Genomic DNA, 23362 nt, shown 5'->3' with positions numbered 1-23362 from the left:
TGCCCACATGGCAAAATCTAAGAGCCTATGTCACCTCGCATGTTGTACTTGGTTATTTATAGACATACAATCTTTTATTTCCTCCAAATTAAAGAAAAACTATTTGAAAAAAATTAAGCTAGTTTCAGGCAGTAGAAAAAAAATACTGTCTACTAGTGAGGGAGCAATAACCTTCAAGTAAAATATACGTGTTATCAATATGATGGTAGATGTTCAAGAGGCTGGCAAAGCCAGATGAAGTCTGACCTAGATCCATCTCAAGTCCCAGAGAAGAGTGATTGGATTCTAGTTTAAATAATATTGCTGGGAAGGAGACTGGGCAGACACAGGACTTGGACAAATGGGAAAGTAAGGCATATCCGGGGAAAGGCAAGTGACCTATTAGGACTGTGCAAGGAATGCTAAGAGTAAAAGTGGTAGAGGAGACAACTCAGGCCCGCAGACACTGGGTTTCGACTTGCTAAGTAGTTTGGAGTTTCTCTTGAAAGCAGGAGGATTTAGGGGAATGGCGAGAATGAAGCCTGTGTTAAACTGGTGGAAGAGTGGAGGTAAGGGATAAGAAACACAATGCCATTTTCAGTCACCTCATGGGCAATTCTTCTTTGATTTATCTTCGTGTTTTCTGATTGTGCCAGGCACCTGTTTTCCAGATAAAATGTTCTATTTACTTATACAATGGAAGTAAGCCAGGCATTTATGTGTAGGTGAGACCGCAAATAGAGATAGGCTAGTGGACTTTGGAATCCATACTTTACCTGTGTTGCTCAGGTCACATAAGTAGAGGGCGTTTTCCAGCTTTCTGAACCTGTCTATCCACAGCTCAGGTTGTTCAGCCTCTTTCATCATGGCTGGACTCAAATCAGGCTGAGAGACTGGCCTTTTCTTAAAGGAGTTCACTGGTTCTTGTGGGGCTGAAATCATAGCAGTAGGGTTTTCCGGCCAGAGATTCTCTTCTGGAGTTTTCTACCAAAACAACATAAGCATTCAGTACCTGGAGCTCCAGACTGTTGGCCAGAGACGAGGCCACACAAGTAGAAAGATTTATTGCAAGTTCTGTCTTTGGAAAGCAAGGGAGAGTCTCATGTATTCGGCAGCCCAAGGCTCTTTCTGCCAAGGTTTTGCTGAATGCAAACATGGTGAGTTTTTCTTTCTTTGAGAAAGGTGACATCATCACTTTTGTCCAGTTTTCTGCTTTGAAACAGGCAAAGGACTTGGGACCTGATTGACAGATCCGATGTCCTTTTCTAAGGGTGCTAGAGGAATCTACATGGACTGAGCTTCTGAGAAAAGTCACTACTTCTGCAGCGGTTTGTGGTGAACGAGTGACTGGCACAATAATAGTGTCACCTTTGGCCTGTGGGTCAAGTTTCAAGAATAGCTAAGTTTCTCTCTGTATAATTTAACAAGGGAGATAGAAGCTCAGAATGGACAAGAGACTTTTAAAATTGCTCAGGCCTCATACTAGACCCAAAACTATAAGCAGGGCATAGAAGTGATGCCTAGCTCACTTCAATATCCTAATCTCATGCCTATAACAGAACAAAGAAGTATGATGAAATAGACAAATGAGACCCTTTGGTGCCTAGTAAATAAGACATCCTGGCAGCTTCTGTGAATGTCTGTGGCCTGATCAGCACTACTCCGGGCTTTCAGGAAACTCACCTCCTGCCTGTCTAGTCCACGTGGTTATAAGAAGAAACACCATATATATTGCATGGTCTGAGGCTGGGCATCCAATGCAAAACAATTAGTGTACCTGTTGTCCAGCAACAAAGGGGCAGGGAACATGAAGCTCACAGTAAAGATAAGAAAGCTTGCTTATGTTTGACTCCTTGGTTTAGTTCATGTTACACTTCTGTCCATATTTAACACATTAAAATTTTCTGTTTTTCTTTTACTTAATTATACTATAGAGCTTGTTCTGTTCCTCACAGTCTAAAATGTTCACCATAAAACAATACCTCTGATTTGTACCATCCGAGTTCCCTTAACCTTCAAATAGCCGAAGCTTTGCAGTTCTTTCCCATGTCAAACTTATCAATTGGAAGTGGTATGCACCCCACACTCCAGAGAGGAATGGCTCTGACAAGTTTGCCTGTGAGTTGGGTAACAGACATGGATGAGGTTGCTCCTGGAGAATGTGAAGAACACTGTGTGAAATTGCGCTGACACAGTTGACAGGAAACTAGTAAATTTTCAGAATGAATATAAAATAATTTTGTTTTGATAAAATTAACTTTGGGACAAAGAAAACTTTCACACAGTAAAATAAAATAGTGATTCTTACGCCTTTTTAGAGATTTGGGCAACTTTAGAAATGGCAAAAGTTTTAGAGAAATCTGTTCATTTACTATACTTGCATACATGGATTTTTTTAATCAAAAAGTCCAGTTTTATTTATTCATTTTTAATTTCTTTGGGTACTTCCCCACTCTCTGATAATTAAAGACAAGGGGAAGTAGAGATTGTGTGAACCCAAACCAGGCCCAGTGAAGGAGCAAGTAACTAACATAGCTTATATGATTTTTCTGTGCCAGGAGAAGTCCAAATTCTTGCTTGGTCCAGTGGACATTAGTGTTCTGTTTGCGAAATTCTCTGCTTATCCTTTTCAGTATTACATGGGCATTTTTTTTCTCCAGGCACATAAAGCCTGGCAACTGAAGGTATCTTTTGTCTTTATCTCTTTATAATGTTATTCCCTTGGTTACAGAAGCCCTTTTTGATGCTCGCACCTGAAATAACTGAGCTCCTATGAAACTTGCAAGACCCATCTCAGATCCTTTTTCTTGTACTGATTTCCTTTGTAGACCAGGATGAGCAAGAGTTTATTCTTCATCACCCGTTTGCCTGTCCAGGCGCTCACAATTCAATATTATATTTGTCAAAGTATCTATTGCCCTAGAGGTAGTTATTGATGTATCATCAAGGTCATATGAGATAGTTACTGAAAAATCTCAAAAATCTGGGTACTGCCTAACAAAAGTTTTCAATACATGCTTGTTGGGTAAGTATGTCAATGAATGAATAAATGAATAGACATATGAAATGAATTATTTTCTCTGGTATCACAGGAAAGCTGTTTTATCAATCCCCTTCTTCGCCTCCTTTTTAAAAAAGTGGGACAATGAAGACTGATTATACAAGGATGTGAGAAGAGTCAATTATTGTGGAAAAGCAAAAAAGCCCCTTCAACAGGAGGCAAAATAAAAGAGCAAAATGTATTTTTTATAATCTTATTCACAACAGATTTAACACTCAAGGAGAAAAGCATTTGTGGTTGTTTTTTACATGACAAGATGCTTGCCAAAATGGATACTGTTTTCTAAAATATTTCCATGTGTGAAGTGCATGAAGAGGCCTCCCATCACTTTAAGACAAATCATGTTCTAATCTGGACATTTCAAAACAACAACAATCGAAAAGCCCATGCTGCTTTTCAATTCTTCAAAATTTCCTCACTAACTGCTGAGAATATTAAGGTGGATTTTCAACCATTTGCTAGATAGTTGTTTTCTTATTTTTTGTTTTTCTTTTTTCTTTTAAAATTAGAGAAATTCTTAAATTTTAAGAAGTGATCCCTTAGGGAAAGGACACTCTCAGGTTCTGGAAGCCGGCGTTAAGCTATTAAAATGGTCTTCTGGCCACCCTAGAGACTGATGACAATTGGTGGCCATAAGCTTTGGAAGCTCACCTGTATATATGCGACAAAAACAATTGCTTGGGGCACATGACAAGTCCATCACTGAGCAAGGGCAAGAGTCTTCCACATACTAACCAGGATGGGAACTAAACATATCATATTTTAGGAGTTAATCTGCCTCTCCTTTCCATGTGAGGCAGGTCCTAAAGAGAGTCTGACAGCAAGGTGTAGGGTGGGAATAAAGAACCCATAGGGGAGGGTGGCCTTCCAGCCCAGCAAGAGGTGGGAGGATGCAATCAGGGTTCTCAAGGCCCTCCCAAGAGCTCCACATGCCTAGATGCATACCACATGTTCAGTTTTGCTTTGGGGTCTCTCAGGGACTTCGACCAAGGTCCCTGGGGTTTTCTTTCCATTCTTTCCTAACAAGAAAAACAAAGAGAGAGAGAGAGGAGGGTTGAATTTTGCATGCACATTTAACATATACATACGCATGAGGCTCTGCTGGCTGTTTGCATTGTGCTAGGCAACAGGGAGACCCTTGGTGGATAAAAGGCAAGTTTCTACCTGTGAATTTCCACATAGTTTCTCAGACAAACTATTCAAACACAATTATTATACATACCACAGAAAGGAAATATATGGACATAGGAAAACATTTCAGTTTATTTAGAAGCAGTAGAAGCCGTGGGGAGGGATTATTCTTGGAGGAAGTGAAGCAAACTGATGACTGGAGGAATGAGCAGGAGTCATTTGGACAAAGGCACTGTGATGGTGCCCGTGAAGCAAAGGTGTGGACCAGCTGAGTACAACCTGTAGAAGGCCCTGAACCAGAAAATCCTATGCTGCTTAATGAGACTGAGAGTCTCTTCCTGTGACTCTGTCCTTTAGAACGTAAGCTCTGCACTCCCTTTCCCATCATCTGTGTGTATACATCCCATTCCCAGGCTGTCGGCTGCTGTCTTCAGGGATAAGGCCAGCTTGCTTTAGTTGCAGAACAACCAACCTTCTGCTCAATCCCCCCCCCCCTCCCAGCTTAGGGAGGATTTTATGGACTCCAAATCCCTGTGAGTATCCCGGAGTGCTGAGTGAAATTTGATAGGTCACTAACAAACATACATTAGTCCTCAGTTGGGTCTCACTATTTTTAATAAAAATGAGCCAAAATAAGCAAAGTTGGAAGGGAACAATGTAACATAGTGGGCGAGAATGTCAGTTCTGAGGTGGAAGTCTTGGATTTAAATCCTAGATATTTTCCTTCTGAGATCTATGACCTTGAACAACCTATTCCACTTCTCTGTGTGTCTGTGTCAGAGAAAGGAGGACACCTTGGGTAACTGCTAGTATTAAATGGGATTAGCTAGAACATAGCAAGTATTCAATAAGTGTTAAAAAGAATGAAGAATGTTTCCTAAATTTCCACAACAGGCTTAAATCACCTTCGTAATACTCTATTAGCATTGAATTCCTGGATCAATATGAATTATGTGTTTCAGTTACTTTTTGTATTGGTGTTCACATATGCATAGTAAATGTGGGTATACATGTTTGTGTGTGTGCATATGTATTGATGCACTATGAACACGAGTACATGTTTGTGTAGTGGCCAGAGGCATCTTCCTCAGTCACTCTCCAACTTATACCATCTTATATTTTTGAGGCAGGGTCTCTTCTAGAATCTAGAACTTACCGTTTAGCTAGACTGACTGCCACAGTCCTTCTTGTCTCTGCATTCCCAGCTCTGTGGTTATAGCCACTCCATGCCCCGCTGGACCTGTTTTTTTTTTTTTTTTTTTTTTTTTCACATAGGTGTTGGGAACCAAACTCAGGTGCTCCGGTTTGTAGAGCAAGCACTTTACAAATTAAGTCATCTCCCCAGTTCTTCTTCAGTTTGTTGATAAAGAAGAAAATGCAATTTTATATTCACCTGAAGCTTCAGGACCCAGCAGAGAATGGCCCTCTGAGCTTGCTCCAATATGAGTGACTATGGGCAATTATATCAAGTTTGGAAAATAGAGCCACTAAGTGGGTAACTCTTCTCCGATTCCTTCTACAATCCTCTGAGAACATGGATGTGTCTCTGTAGTTCTTTCTCTCTCATAACCTACCCAGATAGCAAAGAATAAACTTCAACTGATACTGTGGCAGTTTGAATGTAATTGGCCCACCTAAGCTCATAGGAAGTGGCACTATTAGGAGGTGTGGCTTTACTGGAGTAGGTATGGTCTTGTTGGAGGAAGTGTGTCACTGTGTGGTCTTATATATGCACAGGGCACACCTAGTGTCTCAGTTCACTTTCTGTTGCCTGTGGATCAAGATGTAGAATTAAAAATAAAAAAAAGTTGTAGAATTCTTAGCTTCTTCTCCAACACCATGTCTGCCTATATGCCACCATGTCCCACAATGATAGTGATCTGAACCTCTGAAATGTAAGCCACCCAATTAAATGTTTTCCTATATAAGAGTTGCTGTGGTCATGGTGTCTCTTCATAGCAATAGAAACCCTAACTAAGACAGATGTTCACTGAAGGTTGTGATAGCAGTCCCTTTGAAGCAAATCTGAATTAATCTTTTGAGAATTTAAGTTATCCTGGGAACCCATGAACACCTACTTGCAGTGAGATTTGTTCACTGCATCACATTTGTGAAAGAAAAGAATTTGCTCTTTATTGCAAGAAGAAATGCCCAGCTTACTCTGAAGCAGAGATGGACAGCTAAAGGGCCTCTAGCAGCCCTGTATGGCACAGAGGCAGGGGTGTTGACTAACGGTCAGACAAACCTAACCATTAACCCTGTATTTTTCTTCTACCAACAGTGAACTTTTGGACCAGTTCTTTCGCCTGTAAAATTCCAAGAACTTGCTGTAATACCATGAAGTTAAAATCATCTATGTAAAATACTCAACAATGGAAGGTGCTTGACATTAGGCAAATCTCATTTCCCCAGAGGAAAAGATTTACCATATAGCATACCAAGCATTTTTCTGAGCATCAATTAATGCATGACACTTTTTAGAATAAGACCTAGAACCTAGACTTATCTCTTTCTAGCTATTCCTTGCTGTCTGAGCCTTTCAAAGTTCCCTTAGGAGAATATATGAAAAGTCTGCTTAGTTTCATTTAATTTACCCCTTTTCCTTGTCATATCTGATGGTGTATACAAAGGTAATCACTTGCATATGTAAACATTGTTTAAAAGACCTGTGCTGGAGATCTCTTATTCTTCTTCCTAACACAGCAGGAAGGGCAAATGAGAAACATCTGTCTAGTCAGCCAGTGGAAGATTTGCACTGGGGAAATAAACCCCACTGGCTTCTAGAAGTTTCCAAGCATGGGAAGGACCAGGATTTATAAGGCTGCCAGGAGAGTGTGATGTTCACACAGCCATCCTTCCTGTTTGCTCACACCGACTGTTGGAATCCGAATCAGAACTCTTTGGTGCTGCTCTATCTTATCCCAACCTGGGGAACTTTAAAAATAACTAGTGTGCAGATGACTCACAAGACCAATTAAATCTCGATTTCAGGCAAAGAGAATACTTTTTAAATGTGTTCTCTAGGTGATTCGAAAATAGAATGAAGCTGAGGGCATTTAATCCAAGTAAAAGCATCTGGATTGATGAGTTCTAATAAATGAAGCTTATGTGATCAGCAAACTAACATATATCAAAAGTTTGCCACATAATCTAGAATAATTCTGTGAGGTGGAAATTATCTCTATTCCACAGATGACCTAACTAAGAAGATGAAAATTCCAGTTGTCTGCTAATATCAAAAGTGGTTGTAAGCCTGCTTCCAACTCATTCATTCATGGAAGACACACTAGTCAAGTGTTTACCAGAAGCCAGCATTGTCTTGGGAAGGACACACAATAGTGAACAAGACAAGCTTTCTTCTCATGCAGTGTACATTCTAATTGTGAAGCTAGGAATTACAAACACAACAATGTCAGGTCCAGATATGTGCCATAACAACCAGACACAAATTCACAGGTAAGAACCACAGGTGGCACCAAGCAATTTGCCCAAGGCCTCCTAAGAAGTCATAATTAAATAGAATGCTCAATAGACTAAAAACAAGGGAATAAACCATGCAAATGCCTGGGGAGAAGCACTTGGAAAATTACATGAAAAGCAAAGCCTTTGGCAGCAGTGCATAGTGTGTTCAACAATAGCTGCAAGGAAAGAATTGGTGTAGCCCAAGGAAAAGCGAAGAAAAAACATGTGCTAAGAGTTACAAGATCTCCTGGCTGAGCCTTAGCACTGGTGCCAACTTCTGGCCATTTAGCTTTCAGCCCTCTCTCATTCCCTGGGGATTCTCCTCTTCCTTTACCCTCTTTGGAGATGGAAACTACATGTTGCTATGTAGGACCACTCAACTCAATCCAGTGCCCTGTGGTTTGGTAGGACTGATAAGTTGTTCCAGCTCTGAACTTGTTCTAGTTAATCTAAGCCTCTAACAATGTCTTAACCACTGTCTTTCTCGGTTCCAAGCAGGACATCAAACTTCATCACAGGTCCAGTCATCTAGAAATGGAAAATTCCCATCAGTAACCGTGAGTCCATAACACAGAGCAACAATGGCCATTCTGCCCTCTCTGCCTGGATGCTCTCCAGTGAGTAACATTATCTGTTGTTTGTCAGGCTCAAGTCACTCTGCACACTGCATAGAATCCAGCTCCTTAGGCACATGCAGTTTCTTATTCTTCCTTTTTCTTTCTCTCTGTTTTTAAAGATGATGAAATAAATAAGTCAGAGTGCAATAAAGTAAATACTCTAATAGAAAGTTTATTACGTATCCATAAAGCCAGTACTTCATCCGTGGCATCTGCTATGGGATGGATTGTGTTTCTGTAGCCCCTGTGTACTGATAATGTAAAGCCGGGTAGCTTGGATGTGACTGTATTTTGAGATAGGGCCTAAAAACGTGATTATGAAACTGAGGATGTTTGGGTACATACCAACATGATCTGACTGATGAGTTTAAAAGTTAAGGAAATCTGGTCTGAGAGGTGCTGGGATGCATGCAGGCAGAGGAAAAGTCCTGTGGAGGATGGTGCAAGCATCTCCCTGGTGCTGAGGAAGAGCTGAGCTATTACACTCTTCTTCATTCTCAGCAGGAGTTATATGTGAATTCACAGGCACAGGAAAGCATTTAGAGGTCTTAGCATTATAATATGGGATTCTGTTTGCAATACGAGTATGCCAACCTTCCAAACTATGGGGCACTTAAGACCCAGCGTCCCAGGATGTCCTGGGGAATGCTTTCTCTAACTCCCTGACTTTCATTAGAGATACCTGACCAGGTGAGTAAGAATACTGTCTTCTAGCTTTTTGATGTAGTGTGCTGATCTGTAGTATGCTTTCTCCAGAACCCAAGGGTTGGAAATGTTTCTTAGTCACTAAGGTCTGGAGTGCATCAAAGTATTGAGTTATGTCCCCCAAATTACATGTTCAGTTCCTACCCACTGGCACCTATGAGTTTGTCTTATCTGAAAACAATCATTATATATATAATCAACTTGAGAACAGCTGAGATCTTTTTAAGAGGAAGGAGAAGGTCTTTAGATACAGAGACACAGAGGGAACAGAAGAAGGTAAGGGGACATGTGAGCAGACATGGGATCATATGTAACAGATTTTGGAGGCTTCAACCTCCTACTCAAAGTAAGAAGCAACCAGAGGCCCTTTCCAAGAGACTTCAGAGGGATTATGGCCCTCAATGATACTTAGATGTAATATCTACAGACTTCAGAATTATGATTGAAACCTTTTTTACTTTTCAAAGTTCCAGGATCATAAAAATTTGTTATCGAGGCTGGGATCATAAGTACATTCTTCATACCTCTTTTCAACTTTTTCCGTGTCTGATTCTCACATGACTAATGCCCTATACCTGTTTCCATGTTTCCCCTGGCCACTTGGATATAGACTGATATATTCATCCCTAGCAACCCCACCATACACACTTGGTACCTTGCACTGTGATGCACAGTAGTTAGTGGGTGTTTAAGTAGAGAAATCATAGCAACAGATTAATACAAATGCATATGTTTTTCTCCTGTCATATTTAAACTTGCTAATAGCTAAATATTTTGCCATATTCATCTTTAAAATCTCACTTAATAATATGTCATGGAAATCATTATGTGGCAGCCCAGTTGTGTTGTTTAAAACTCAACAATTTAATCAGGCAGTTGTAGTATAATTTAATTAAATGTTCCCTGAAGGATCTTTTCCATGCTTCTAATTTTAAGACATTTATAAAAGTTGCTGCACTAAACATATATCAAGGCACACACATACACACACACACACACATATATGTTTGATAACTATATTTGTATATGATATTTGGTGATTTATTACTAAAATAGACGCTAACCTGAAGGATTGGTAGATTCAAGAGACTGCATCTGAAATGTAAGCCAATAATACCAACTTCATGTGTAAGTGTGCTATATTCTTATCAAAGGGTTGCCATAGAAAGTAAAATATGGAGCTAGAAGACTTACACTTTTCCTTATCTAAAAACATAAATGGTTTTTAAGGAAATTTTCAGTCCTGTCCTTTCTTCACTGAATATTTTTGGGAAGAATGGAATAAAACCCAGCTAGGTTTGCTGACGAATAAGAAAGAACAGTACTCACCTACAGGCGAATCGCACAACAGATCAGAAGAAGCCCTTTCCAGCCACTTAACAAAATTCTGCCACCTGTGTAAGAAGAGGAGCCAGGATTGAGTGATGAGTAGCGATGCTTCCTCTACTTCAGGAGCATGCGCAGCCAAGCTGAGTTTTACTCGTTGGCAGCAATATTAAAAGGGATTTTGATTCAGTGTAGGAAACAAATAACTTAAGGTATGTATATCTACCAGGAAGAGCATTGGTATAGGGAACCAGATGCCCTTAGAGTTACAGGAAGAGATAGATGAGTGTGGGACCTAGGCCATCAACCCCAGAATATCAGGGGTAGGGGGCGTGGCTAAAGCAGGAGGATTAGGGGGTTGAGGCCAGCCTAAACTGTACAGTAGTACCCTGTCTAAAAACCAAACAAACACATAATAATGGACCATAGGTTAGAAATTCAGCACCCTGAAACAAATGAATGAATTACAGCAAAGTCAGCAGACTGGAGATTTGGGTCTGCTGTCAAACTCAGGGCATCCAGAGACCAGGAACTATGAGAAAATCTGGCTAATGTCACAGTCACCTCTAGCCATAAAATCAGTTACTGTTCTAATGGCTGTAAAAACATGACTAGCTATTATTTTTGCATTGTTACATAGGAAAATGAATAAGTCCATGACCTTTCAGTGTTAGCGCTATTCTGCCCCCTTTTCCACCTCACAATCTTATACCTTTACCTATCAGTGAAATGAATTATATCAGTCATGGAATCTTCATTTCAGGTGGCTATCAGAAATGTACCTTTTTATTGCCGTGAGTGTCAAAAGGATTGCAACACACAACAAACATACAGGTAGGATAACTACATGTGCTGGACTTAACATTTAATGACATCCCAGGAAGAAATGTATTGGAAGAAATGTATGTTGCAACTGAAAAATCAGTTATCTAAAGCATAAAATAATCCATCAAAATTTTGGTAGTGTAAATCATTTATACTTGCTTGCCCAGAATTCATTTATATATTATATAAACATGCTTCTCTGGCAGTAATAGGTGCCTGGCTTCCTTTTGGATACAGTGTGGCTAGGACGATAGTCAAATATCCATATTCTGCTCAGTTAAGACGGTGATCCACCTGTTTATGAATAACTTTATTCCTTCTCCTCTCGTCCGTCCCTCCTCTGTCTTTGTTTTTATCTCTGTCATTAATTTGTTTCTGGTCCTGTGTGATTTTTACTTCCCCCTAATATTGTGAGTTGCTTCACATTATTAACACAGAGACTCACACCTGGTCAAGGTACATAGGCTTCCAGACATACAGCCCTAAATGACACACCTGTGTCACACCCTCCTCACACACGTCAGTGGTCACAGCGAGGGGTTAGAGAGATGGCAAGAGCCAGAGGCAGTGGCTGACTAAACAGAAACTGTTTTGAAGGTCCAACAGAGCTGTTGGAGGTACAAATCCACAGCTACTGTGACAGCATGCACACGGCTTGCACAAGTCCAACCCAGACCACATCCTAGCTTGAAGAGGGGCGGAGGCATGAAGTCCCACTCTCTAATGAGGTAGCTGTTGGAAGTCAATGGTTTCTGGAGAGGGAGAGCCAGTTGTTCTAAGAGTGAGACCCCAGTGAAGGTTACACATTCAAGAGTATACAGGCAGCAGAAATTAGAGTCCATACCACGAAAGACAGGACACAGTTGGGTGGATGGGATGAGGAAATAAATCTAGGATAACTGGGGCATGAAATAAATATGACAAAAATGCATTGTATGAAGTTCTCAAAGAACTAGTATTGAGGAAAAATGAAGAAATTGGCATTTGCTCATGTTGGGGAGAGACAGTGTCTGCTGCTAGCAAACAGACTAAATGGAGAGAAGATTAGTTTCTAGTTGACCCATCAGCAGATCAACTGAGATAGAGAGAAAGTTGGCAAAAATGTGTCTTAGGTTTTCTCAAGAAGTTTTAATATCATATAATTTTATTCTCTTTAAATAGAAGTGATATGTTAATAATGAAACCAGCTTGTTTTACTTATATCTCATAAACCTTTTCCTATACATGGATCATGTATCAGGAGCATTCTTTGATCAGCATGTGGACTCTGATAGGAGATTTGAACATGTGGTCTCCAGAGCTCCATGTGAGAAAGAGGTAAATTCTGATGTGCAATAATGCAACCAGAAAACCAGGTGACTGTATCAGATGCAGCAGGCCTAGGATGGCAAAGAGAAGCTGGAGGAGAGAAAGCTCTCATGGGGTAATAATCATACAAGCATCAGGTAATAGCTCAGCCCTGGAAACAAACTGTAGTTTTCTTTACTGCTTCATTTTAGACACTATTTGGAAGAGCAGGCATATTCTTAGACCACCTTCCAAACTTTTTTACAATAAAACACAGCCAAGAGCCTAGATCTACTGATAGTCACAGATTGCATATTCCATTTATCGTTCAGAGCTGTCAGAAAATTTCAAGCCATGTTGTCAGATATCAAGTAAGAGAGAATGGCCAGAGAGAGGGCTCAGAGAATAAAGGACTTTGCTATAGAAGCCTAATAACCTGCACTTAATCCCTAGAGCCCACAATGGAAGGAGACAACTGATTCTGAAAATTTTCCTCTGAATTCTCCAGGCATGCGCATGATCACATACACACAACACACACACACACACACACACACACACACACACACACACACACACAGATGAGTAATGAGTACATAAACAGAAAAAAAAACTATAGGAGACAAGGCCCGAGATAAAACACTATTAGAAAGTTTTCTACTTTTTCTTGATTATATGCTGCAAATAGGAGGAAGATAAGGCAGCAAATATTCCAAAAGCTTCAGCTTGGGCGTTGTCTGACACAAAAGGCTTAAGGGACTTGTGTGATCAATACATTTCTTATGATTATTCTACAAAATACTCCTCATTTTAATATCTCATTTTTAGCCCTTCAGAAAAGTATTCAACTTAAATGTAAGAATAGGTTCCTGTTGTAATAACAGGTACTAGTAATTCTAATAACAAAAGTATGTACCAAGCTTTCTCATTCCAGCTAGGGAACAAAGACTGGGACCTTGATTCTAGATTCAGGAAGATTCAACTTCACATTCAAATTCTAGACTGGGAGTGTAGCTAAGTGGGGAGAGCGCTTGCTTAGCAGGCATGAAGTCCTGAGTTCACTCTCTAGGGAGCATAGTGTTGTGTACTTATGATGACACTTGGGAGGTAGGGATCAATGATCAGGAATTCATGGTCATCCACCGATACGTAGTAAGTTCTAGACCAGCCTGTGCTACAAGAGGTTCTTTCTCAAACACCAGCAAGTTTCAAATTCAACTGTTTTTTTTTTTACTTAATATAGATTTCAGAGGGTGTTCTTGGTACCTTTTATTCATTATTGTAAGCTACTCACCCTGAGACACAGGTTAAAGGGATGAGTCATTACCATCCCCTTTTCATCTGACTCAAGATCCACGAGTGGGCAGTTATACAACTTGGCTTCACAGCCATATTTTCCACTTTGTAATTATGGGCATTCTTTCAGTGTCTACTAACATTGACCGTTGTAGAAGTCTGTGGTTAGTCTGATTTTTATTCATTGTTAATTAATTTCCCCTGTATTTTTCAGAAGATCTTGGACAAATTTTATTTGTCTTTATAATACAAATTTCTCTTTGTAACATACAAGCACAAAAGTGTATTTTTTTTTTCTTAATTTAGCTTAGATCGTAGTGAAGTGAGTTTTCAATTTGTATACACGGGGCTCTTTCTCACCAGCTCTGTAAACTTTTTTTAGTTGGTGCTATCCCTTGAGTATGGTTTGTGTAGGTCACCTAGTATATACTAGACCTCCATTCCGCAGCTTGACAATATTGAGACATTAAGATTCTTGCAAGGTCAAGTCTAAAGAAAAGTTATTAGGGCACCAGGACTGCTACCCTCCGAGGAGATTAATGTAGTTCTCAAGGGACTCTGGTAAATTCCCTTACAATTAGTTGTTGCAAAATTAACAATACTGGTCTTCCAAATCAATGGCTTTCTGTCCTGCCACGCAATATCTCCTTTTGTGTGTATTTCTGCCACATGCCATCGGTCACATTGTTACTCAGGTATCAAAGACTCTAGCCAGAGGCCAAGCTAACAAAGCTACCTGATTTGGATTTTCAGTCTCTAATGCTTTCAGCTGAATATACTTAAAATTACAGCAGAGAAATTCAGAATTTTGTTATGTAAGGAAAATGAGCTACCGTAGGATGACTTTGGTGTTTATTTTATTTTATTTCTCTATTTTGTTCCTAATTTCCAATGATGCCAAGTAACTTTAGTATTCTAGTCTTATATAATATGCTCTATCTTTTTTCCCCAAGTTTTTTTTTTTTGTTCAGGTATAGATTCTGTAGAAGTCCCTTAAGTTTGGCATAACATATTAGATTTTTCTACTGTGTTCCTTTTGTTTATTTTTATTGATTACTAGTGACTTTAATTCTCCAGAGAAGTTGAGGGTTCCTTGAAATCACCCATTCTTCTCCAAGTTTTCATGATTTTATTCAAACATCTTCAATACTTTTTAAGCTTTATTTTTTATCATTGGTTTGTCTCACTATTCTTATCTCTTTATTGTTTTATAATTCATATCAACAGGATGCATGGCTTTTGCAACTTTGAAAGAACCACAATAATTTCTCAAACTTTGCTAGGTTTTAGAGCAGAAATATTTTCTTTCTTTTTCTTTTTTTAGAGCAGAAATATATTCGAAGTGTTATTGAAGTTTAGAGAACTTAGGGTTAAACTTCCTTTCCCATGTTTTATCATGCTTATTTTACTTTAGAGTTTTTTTTTAATTTCTTTTTAAAATTATCTTTTAGGATAAAAGTGCACCTTTAAAGTAGGCTTTATATGTTGTTTTTTTTTCTTTTTTTTATATTCACCATTAAATGAGAGTTTGTCCTGATTTCCAGGGTTCTGCTCACTGTTCCCATAGGCCTGCAGACAAGGGACAGGTGACAATTCCTGTGTGTACTTGGCATCTCAGATTCTTCTTTCTTAGATCCCTCACCATACTTGTTGGATACAAGACATGGGTATCATATGTCATGATCCATAATCTCCTTAGTATACACAACTACCATCTGTCTCTGTGCTAACTGACACAACTTAACTTTCAGGGATGGCACTGCCAGAGGCAAAAAGCCCAGGCTTTCCGCTTCCTACCTTGCTCAGCCCAAATCTTTCCTGTTGTTTCAAAGGTGTGTTCTCTGAATAGCTATCGATGAGGGCTGTGTGGGGAAGCAGCCACACATCTGTGCTTAGGCAGGATGGGGGATTAGTGCTGACAGCAGTACCACCTCATGTTTCTAGTGTGGCAAGACTTGTCTGTGGTCTCTCAACCAAGCGGGAGGCAGCAGTGCATCTTCTGCCTGGCACACTTCTTAGAAAGCCCTGGTCAGGTAGCTTGCAGATTCCCTCACATTCTGCTAGGTTATGTGAATGGTGACAATTCATTCTTGATTCTGACATATCAAAGGAGTGCCCATACATTTTAGTAATGACAGTGGGTTTTGTCTTAATTTTTGTCCATTTATTTAGGGACTATAAAGCAGATGTCTTTTTATATAAGAACCTTTGATATTTAAAAAGATATTAAGCCTCAACACCAAAAAATCAAAACATGGGCTATTTTACAGTGTACCCTTGTAATCTCAATGGAGCTAACTCTGGGAAGAATGTTCCCCTGAAAACTTCATATAGTCAAAAAGAACTCTGGGTATTCACCCAAACCAGCCGTCTTTCTTCATTCTCCAATCTGTTCACTGTGGTCTTAGCACCAGGGTGTGGTAAGCTAGATTTGCAAGGATTGTGCTTCTGTTTGCCATTGCTCATGAAGTTAGCTGCTACAGATCCAATAATGCTCAGCCAGGAGGGCACAGAGGAGGCAGCTCTGTCCAGACTGCCATGTGGAAATGATGCTCCTCGACAGGAGAGTTCAATCGTCCTGGAATTCTTAACTCTTACTGAAGGGCACAAAACGTGCCTGTCAGAAGAGACATCTGACAAGCAAGGTGCAAACGTTTCCTAGGGTTATCTCAGATATTTGTCTTTATATATCCCTTGATTGAAATCTTCTCACATGATGTATTAGTAGGTAGAGTCCTTGGAAGGTTTAAGTCCTGGGGAAAAATCATCAGGAATTTCTAGTAACAGATCCTTCATCCTTTCTTTCATGTGAGGTTACAGTGAGAAAACTAAATTTCCAGCCTCCAGGACTGCGAGAAAATGGTACCTGTGGCTCATACAGCTGTGCTATAGAAGCATGTATAGACTAGAAAAATCTGCCATGACAAAAGCCACAGATCCTGGGATGGAAATTCAAGGTTTAATTGCCAGGGGAAGGAAATTCTTCCAGACAGACCCAAGTTCCAAACTGGGTCCAGTACCAAACCGAAGGGTGAACTCCAGCACACAGTTTATCCAAAGCCTGTTGCCCAGTCACACACAAACTTCTCAGAACTGTAGGACTTGCAGGAAAGTAACTACATTATATGGTTATGGTCAAAGACTAAAGCTGTCAAACCTGCACTAACTCAGCCTTTCTGATGAATTCATTCATCAGGGACATGGAAGTTTTCCACGTCCTCATTTGAAAACTAGAATAGCGCCTACCTCATGGAGCTGTTGCAGGAATCAAAAAGGTTAAAATTTAACAGAACACTTGAAATATTGCTTGGAATTGTTTAAGTTCTACAAATGTTCTCTATAAGCAGTGACACCTCTATCGGCACTGTCATCATTATGAGAATACAGACTAGCAAGATAGGTTTGCTGTCTGCCACCGAGCCACTGGGTGAACACGGCACATCTCCAATAGTCCTGTGTGAAACACTTTTCCTATTCCCTTTAACAGCAACTGCTGAATGAGACACCTCATGCTTCCTTTATCTCCTAAAATTCTCCGCTCGTTCCCAGGATTTGCAAAAATTCCTTTCCAACCTAACTCTATTTGCTCTAATGGGCCAGATGTGTACGATACGTATGTCCTCCTGTGGCTGTGTCAATTGGTCTGCGCCATTCAGGAAGCCTCCATAGCAGCTTCATTATTTATCTCCTTCTCCAACACAATTTGGCTTGTGCACGTGTGTTCTACACTGGTTTGAAGCATTTAATTTTGCCAATATAATTTCCGAGTATTAGATTGCCTCCTGTTCTTGCTCTGCCCTCCTAAATTACCATTTATTACAAAGTCACATAGAAACATTAAATGTGAATTCTGACTTCCATCTCCCCGGCCAAGAATAGGGATAATCATTTTCATCCAACACAACCTGAGCTCATTTTCCATAAGGGTGATTCAGAGTGGAGATTAGGAATCGTAATCAAGTCTTCCTCACAATCACCTTATCCTGGCAGTCATTCACGAATGTCTCTGCTAATTGTTAGGAACATGGGAAGATGAAAAATGAAATCTCCAATTTTAAAAAAATTATCTAAGAAACAACAACAACATCAACAGAACACATTTTTTTTTTTTTGTTTCAGGACTGGCAAAAATTGTCCCTCTTGTTAGCTCACAACATGTGAGTTTAAAAAGGGAACACAACTCATTTTATTTGGCTAGATGGGGCTAATCCCACATCACCACAATCCCTCCTGATGTTTTATTGATTCTAAAGGACATTTAATCAGGAAGCAGCTCAGCACTAGAATCCTGCTAATTAGTGCACAGCCACATTCCAAATGGCTTTCCAATTGAACGCAGATTAATGGACAATATGTACTAAGATAATGATTTGAGCATTCAGCTCCTAAAATGTGTGCCTAAATTGCATCTTTAATCTCTTAAGGATATAGGTTTGCATACAAAGCACATAATGGAATGGGTTTAATTCACAGATGAAGCTTTAGCCAATGACTCTTTAAAGATGAAATATGTTTATCTCTTGTTACCATATTTTTTTTTCTTTGATTCTCATGGTTTTGAAATCCTAGACTATTCAAAGGTCAAAGAAAGCAACGGTCTGCTCTTATACTCCAGATCCCTGAAATACTGGTTCTGAATTAGTTGTTAATCAACAATATCAATGGAGTCTTTGCTATATCCTATGTATAATGTACACTCTGGTGCTTGATTTTTTTTTTCTTTTTTTAAATTTATTTATTTATTTATTATTTTATATATATAGTGTTCTACCTGAAGGTCAGAAGAGGGCACCAGATCTCATTACAGATGGTTGTGAGCCACCATGTGGTTGCTGGGAATTGAACTCAGGACCTCTGGAAGAGCAGCCAGTGCTCTTAACCACTGAGCCAGCTCTCCAGCCCTTGATTTTTTTTCTTTAGATTAAAGCCACTTTGAAAACATAAATTAAGAAAAGACACAATTAAATCAGGGTTCTAAAGAGAACATAACTAGGGGTAACATGACTAGGTGTTATTAGAGCATCTAATACTGTGTACCTGATTTCGCTGAGATGCTGGGGAAAGGCACTCTTCAGTTTGACCGTGAGCTATTTTGAGATAACTTCTCTCCTAATTTGATTCAAGCGCATAAACATTTATCATCATAATATCTACTGCTTTTGACATTTGGTATACAAAGGTGAATAAGGAATCTACTTGCCTTATGGTACTGTAGTTTACTATTTATCACAATATGGCAATGAATATAGCATGCTAAATCAATGTTATTTCACTTATTGGAAGTTAAGGAATTTTTATGCTAGGTATAGAATATATATTTATACGAAACATTTAAAAAAAGAAGTTAGCAGGTTTGTAGAGCAAACAAAAGCAAAGCAGATAAAGGGGGAGAGAATGGAGGATTAGATTTTTGCATAAAGTAATTAGTGTAGCCCACACAAATTACGTGTGCCCTAAGATGTTTTCTATATTTTCCTTTCCAGTGTTATGAGCAGTTTCCTAATTTCATTCATAAGCTAGTACCTATAAAAATCCTTGAAGACAACTCTTTAAAATCTCCAGGGGATGTGTGTGGGGATATATGTCCTGTACCTACGTACCTGGTAAAGTATGTTATATCCTCCTTGCTCTTCCTAACCTCCAACTCTATCTCATTCCAACTCTTTGAAGGTTCTAGCCTGTTATTTTTTTCTCTTTCCTTTGCAGCAAGCCAAGCCAATTTCATTGCTTTCCTGCCTTTGTTACAGTTTGATGACAATGCTCAATCCTCAACCTCTGAAACACTATTTCATCTGTCTGGTCCTACTCTTTAGCTGTTTCAGGAGGAATGGCAAGTATAGACCATAGAGATTCCTAAGGGCTGAAAGGAGAGGTCTCCTCATTTGTGTTTCTATGACTATTGACAACCCTTTGTCTTAAATATTTAAAAATATTACATCTCTTTCTTTAGTGTGTATGTGCTTGCACATGTGTGGAGGTCCAAGGGGACCTTAAGAGCAGATTCTCTCATTCTACAATGTGGCATTCTGTCATCGAGCTAGGCAGTAAAGGCCTTTACCAACTGAGCCATTTAGCCAGCCTCCTTTAGTCTTAATAAAATGTTCTTTAGCCTAGCTGGCAAGTGATTGAAATTGGTTGGTTGTCACATGGGACTTGTTCTCTAAAGGCAGATGTCTGTGGTTGGCAATAGAATGCAGTAGGGTTACGGAGTTTCCATAGATCCACAGATAGCACAGTACAGATGTCAAAGTGTCTAACATCAGACACTGTCTTTTTCTAATGAGGCTGAGACGACAAAAAGTTTTAGTTCTGGTTATCGCCTTCTTGGTGTGTCTTTCTAAGGTAGAAAGAGAAGGAAGCTTTCCTGGCTTTTTCTTGGAAAATTACTATTTTTCCTAGGGTGCTCCAACTTTATCTAAATTTAGTGAACTTCCAAGGCCTCAGTCACCAGAATCACCATATTAAGTTAGGCCTTTACCATATTTTCATTTTGGTGGGGCAAAACCTTCAAAATTCAACTTACTTTATTTCACCTTGGTAACCCAAATCTTGGTGGTTAAGCAATGTTTCCAGCAGGGTCAAGGTTAGATACAATCCATGTTTGCCACATATAGCTCTGACCTAGAAATAAGAAAGGATTTGAAGCTTTAGTAAAATGAAATGAGTGTTTGGATTTCTTCCCACTATGATAGCCCATATGATTCTGCAAGGAGCTATTTATTGCTCAGGAGTATATTCTGTCATTGAGGTCAGCGTGTGCTTTTTCAACTCTATCCGTATGGGTAACACACTTATATTCAGTTGGCCAATAGGTGTAGTATATTTTTCAGAAGCCACTAGGCATTCTGATGCTGATCTTATATTTTTGTCAACCCATGTGTGGTTAAGGCCTCGGAAGGATATTCCCTTCCTCATGCTGATACATTTTGTATCATGTACTTCGGTTTGTAAAAGCAATTGTGTTGTATTCATGGTTAATGCCATTTTCTTGGTGTCTTTTCTTGTTGTTGTTAGACATTGCCCTGACCAAAGCAATTTAAGGAGTAATGAGTTTAAACTGACTCAGTTCAAGGTTCAGTCCAGCATTGTGGCAGCAAGGCAACAGGAACACACAGCAGCTGGCCAGATCATAGAGCAAAGAGCTAGAAATGCATGCTCCTCTATCCAACCTTCCTTTATCCCCAATCGTCCCGTTTCCCCAAGTTCCCCCCATCCTCCCCTTCTCACTTTTCTCTCCCCATCTCCCCTTACCTCTATCTCACCCCACCCCCAAGATCCCAATTTTTTGCCTGGCAATCTTGTCTACTTCCCATAGCCTGGAGGATAACTATATGTTTTTCTTTGTGTTCACCTTCTTTTTTTTAATTTTTTAATTTATTTATTTATTAAAGATTTCTGTCTCTTCCCCGCCACCGCCTCCCATTTCCCTCCCCCTCCCCCAATTAAGTCCCCCCCCCTCAGCCCGAAAAGCAATCAGGGTTCCCTGTCCTGTGGGAAGTCCAAGGAACCCCCACCTCCATCCAGGTCTAGTAAGTTGAGCATCCAAACTGCCTAGGCTCCCACAAAGACATATAGGCATCCTCCTGAATATGTGTTCACCTTCTTATTTAGCTTCTTTAGGATCACAAATTATAGACGTCAGGCAGGGAAGCACATATCTTAGTTAAGGGAGCCACCTTAGGGTTGGCAAGAGACTTGAACCTAGAGTGGCTCCCAGGTGCCCAGGGCAATGGCCCCAGTTAGTTCCTTGGGCAGCTGAGGATAGGGAACCTGAAATGACCGGATCCTATAGCAATACTGATGAATATCTTGCATATCACCATAGAACCTTCATCTGGCGATGGATGGAGGTAGAGACAGAGACCCACACTGTAGCACTGGACTGAGCTCCCAAGGTCCCAATGAGGAGCAGAAGGAGGGAGAACATGAGCAAGGAAGTCAAGACCATGAGGGGTGCACCCACCCACTGAGACAGTGGGGCTGATCTATTGGGAGCTCACCAAGGCCAGCTGGACTGTGACTGAAAAAGCATGGGATAAAACCGGACTCTCTGAACATGGCGAACAATGAGGGCTGATGAGAAGCCAAGGACAATGGCACGGGTGTTGTTCTCATGCAACACTACAACTCCCAGTGTTCCCCTGGGGACACATTTCCCAGAAGCCTTTGCATCCTCCTTTAAAAGCAAGGAAAAGTCACGAGTTTGCCCCTTCCTTCCGCCTCCCCTAGTGTGTCTGCACGTTTTCCCCTACCTGTTTGTTATCCCTCCCCCCATTAAAGTGTACCACGTGGGACCGCCACGTGTCTGTGTCTTTTCCCCGCGTAATCGTCTTTACCCCCATAGGACAAACAGGAATTAAGAACAACAACGGGGTTTTGATCCTACTTCATGTTCTGGTTTTGTGGGAGCCTAGCCAGTTTGGATGTTCACCTTCCTAGACCTGGATGGAGGGGGAATGACCTTGGACTTTCCACAGGGCAGGGAACCCTGACTGCTCTTTGGACTGGAGAGGGAGGGAGAGAGGAGTCGGGGGAGGGGGAGAGGGGCTGGAGGAGGGGGAAGGAAATGGGAGGCTGAGAGGAGGCGGAAATTTTTTTTCAATAAAAAAAAGAAAGAAATGCATGCATGCTAGGGCTTAGCTTCCTTCTTCATTTTCTATGGTCTAGAATCGCTAGCCTCGAGAAGGGTCTTCCTTTAAGGAGAATCTTCCTTCATCAATTAACATAACCAAGATAATCCTCACAGACCTGGCAAAAAGGCAGATCTCCCAAACTGTAGATTTTATCAAACATACAATTAACACTAACCATTGCAATCTGCCCTTCTTAGGTTAGTTAAGAGAGAGTAGAAAACTCAGCTGAATGTGAGCGATTCAATTAGAAAAAGGGCTTTATAAGTACCTGCAGGGTTCCACTACCATTTGAATTTTCATCCTTGAATAGGAACCAGGAAACCAGGGACAACCTTCAAATTCCAGCATTCAAGGGAGTTGTACAAGGCAGCTAATCTTGAGCTTGCTTACTTTGCTTTGCTCATTCATTATGCAAGAAACATAGGAAAGGGCTCTTGCCCCTCTTCCCCTTTTATCCTATACCACAATGGCACTTCCCTGGGAAGCCCTAGAAGGTGTGGTGTCTTCTTCTCCCTAGCAATTGTCTACTGACCTGTTAGTATCAGCATAGCCAAATAGTAATGGAGTTTGCATCTTAAAACAGTGAGAAGGGCATAGTTCTGTAACATTTTCTTTGCTTAGGCAAGGTCTTGGGTTCACCCTCAGCACATAGTAGGCACGCAGAGACAAAAATGCTCATCTTTATTTTTCTGAGGTTTTAAAACTTGCTTTCTACTTTCTAGGTGTAGAGGAATTAAAGTCAGAGGGACTTTATTTTGTTTTTGTTTTTGTTTTTCGAGACAGGGTTTCTCTGTGGTTTTGGAGCCTGTCCTGGAACTAGCTCTTGTAGACCAGGCTGGTCTCGAACTCACACAGATCCGCCTGCCTCTGCCTCCCGAGTGCTGGGATTAAAGGAGTGCGCCACCACCGCCCGGCCAGAGGGACTTTAAGAAGAAAATAAATAACATATTATATTGAAACATTTAAACAAAACAACAAACAGAATTTACCCAAAGCATAAGGAGTTGAGGAGAATGCTGGAGAGGACAAGGGGATATAAA

General features: G+C 40.3%; 1 protein-coding gene across 1 annotated transcript in view; it reads right to left on the bottom strand.

The window, feature by feature from the left end:
- CUNH1orf87 (chromosome unknown C1orf87 homolog) overlaps nucleotides 1-23362 on the bottom strand; it is a 63790-nt gene that overhangs the window by 3638 nt on the left and 36790 nt on the right. The window contains exons 7-10 of the mRNA XM_041651160.1: nucleotides 20213-20310; nucleotides 10285-10349; nucleotides 3986-4059; nucleotides 756-963 (exon numbers count right to left, since the gene is read on the bottom strand). Coding sequence (XP_041507094.1) covers nucleotides 756-963; nucleotides 3986-4059; nucleotides 10285-10349; nucleotides 20213-20310 — 445 coding nt within the window. The remainder of the gene's footprint in view (nucleotides 1-755; nucleotides 964-3985; nucleotides 4060-10284; nucleotides 10350-20212; nucleotides 20311-23362) is intronic.

The sequence above is a fragment of the Microtus oregoni genome, unplaced genomic scaffold (genome assembly GCF_018167655.1).
Source record: "Microtus oregoni isolate MIOR12 unplaced genomic scaffold, Mior012 000005F_ref0000423, whole genome shotgun sequence".
In the NCBI taxonomy this organism is placed as follows: domain Eukaryota; kingdom Metazoa; phylum Chordata; class Mammalia; order Rodentia; family Cricetidae; genus Microtus; species Microtus oregoni.
Note: the sequence above shows the minus strand (reverse complement) of the source record. Positions and strands in the feature narration are given on the sequence as shown.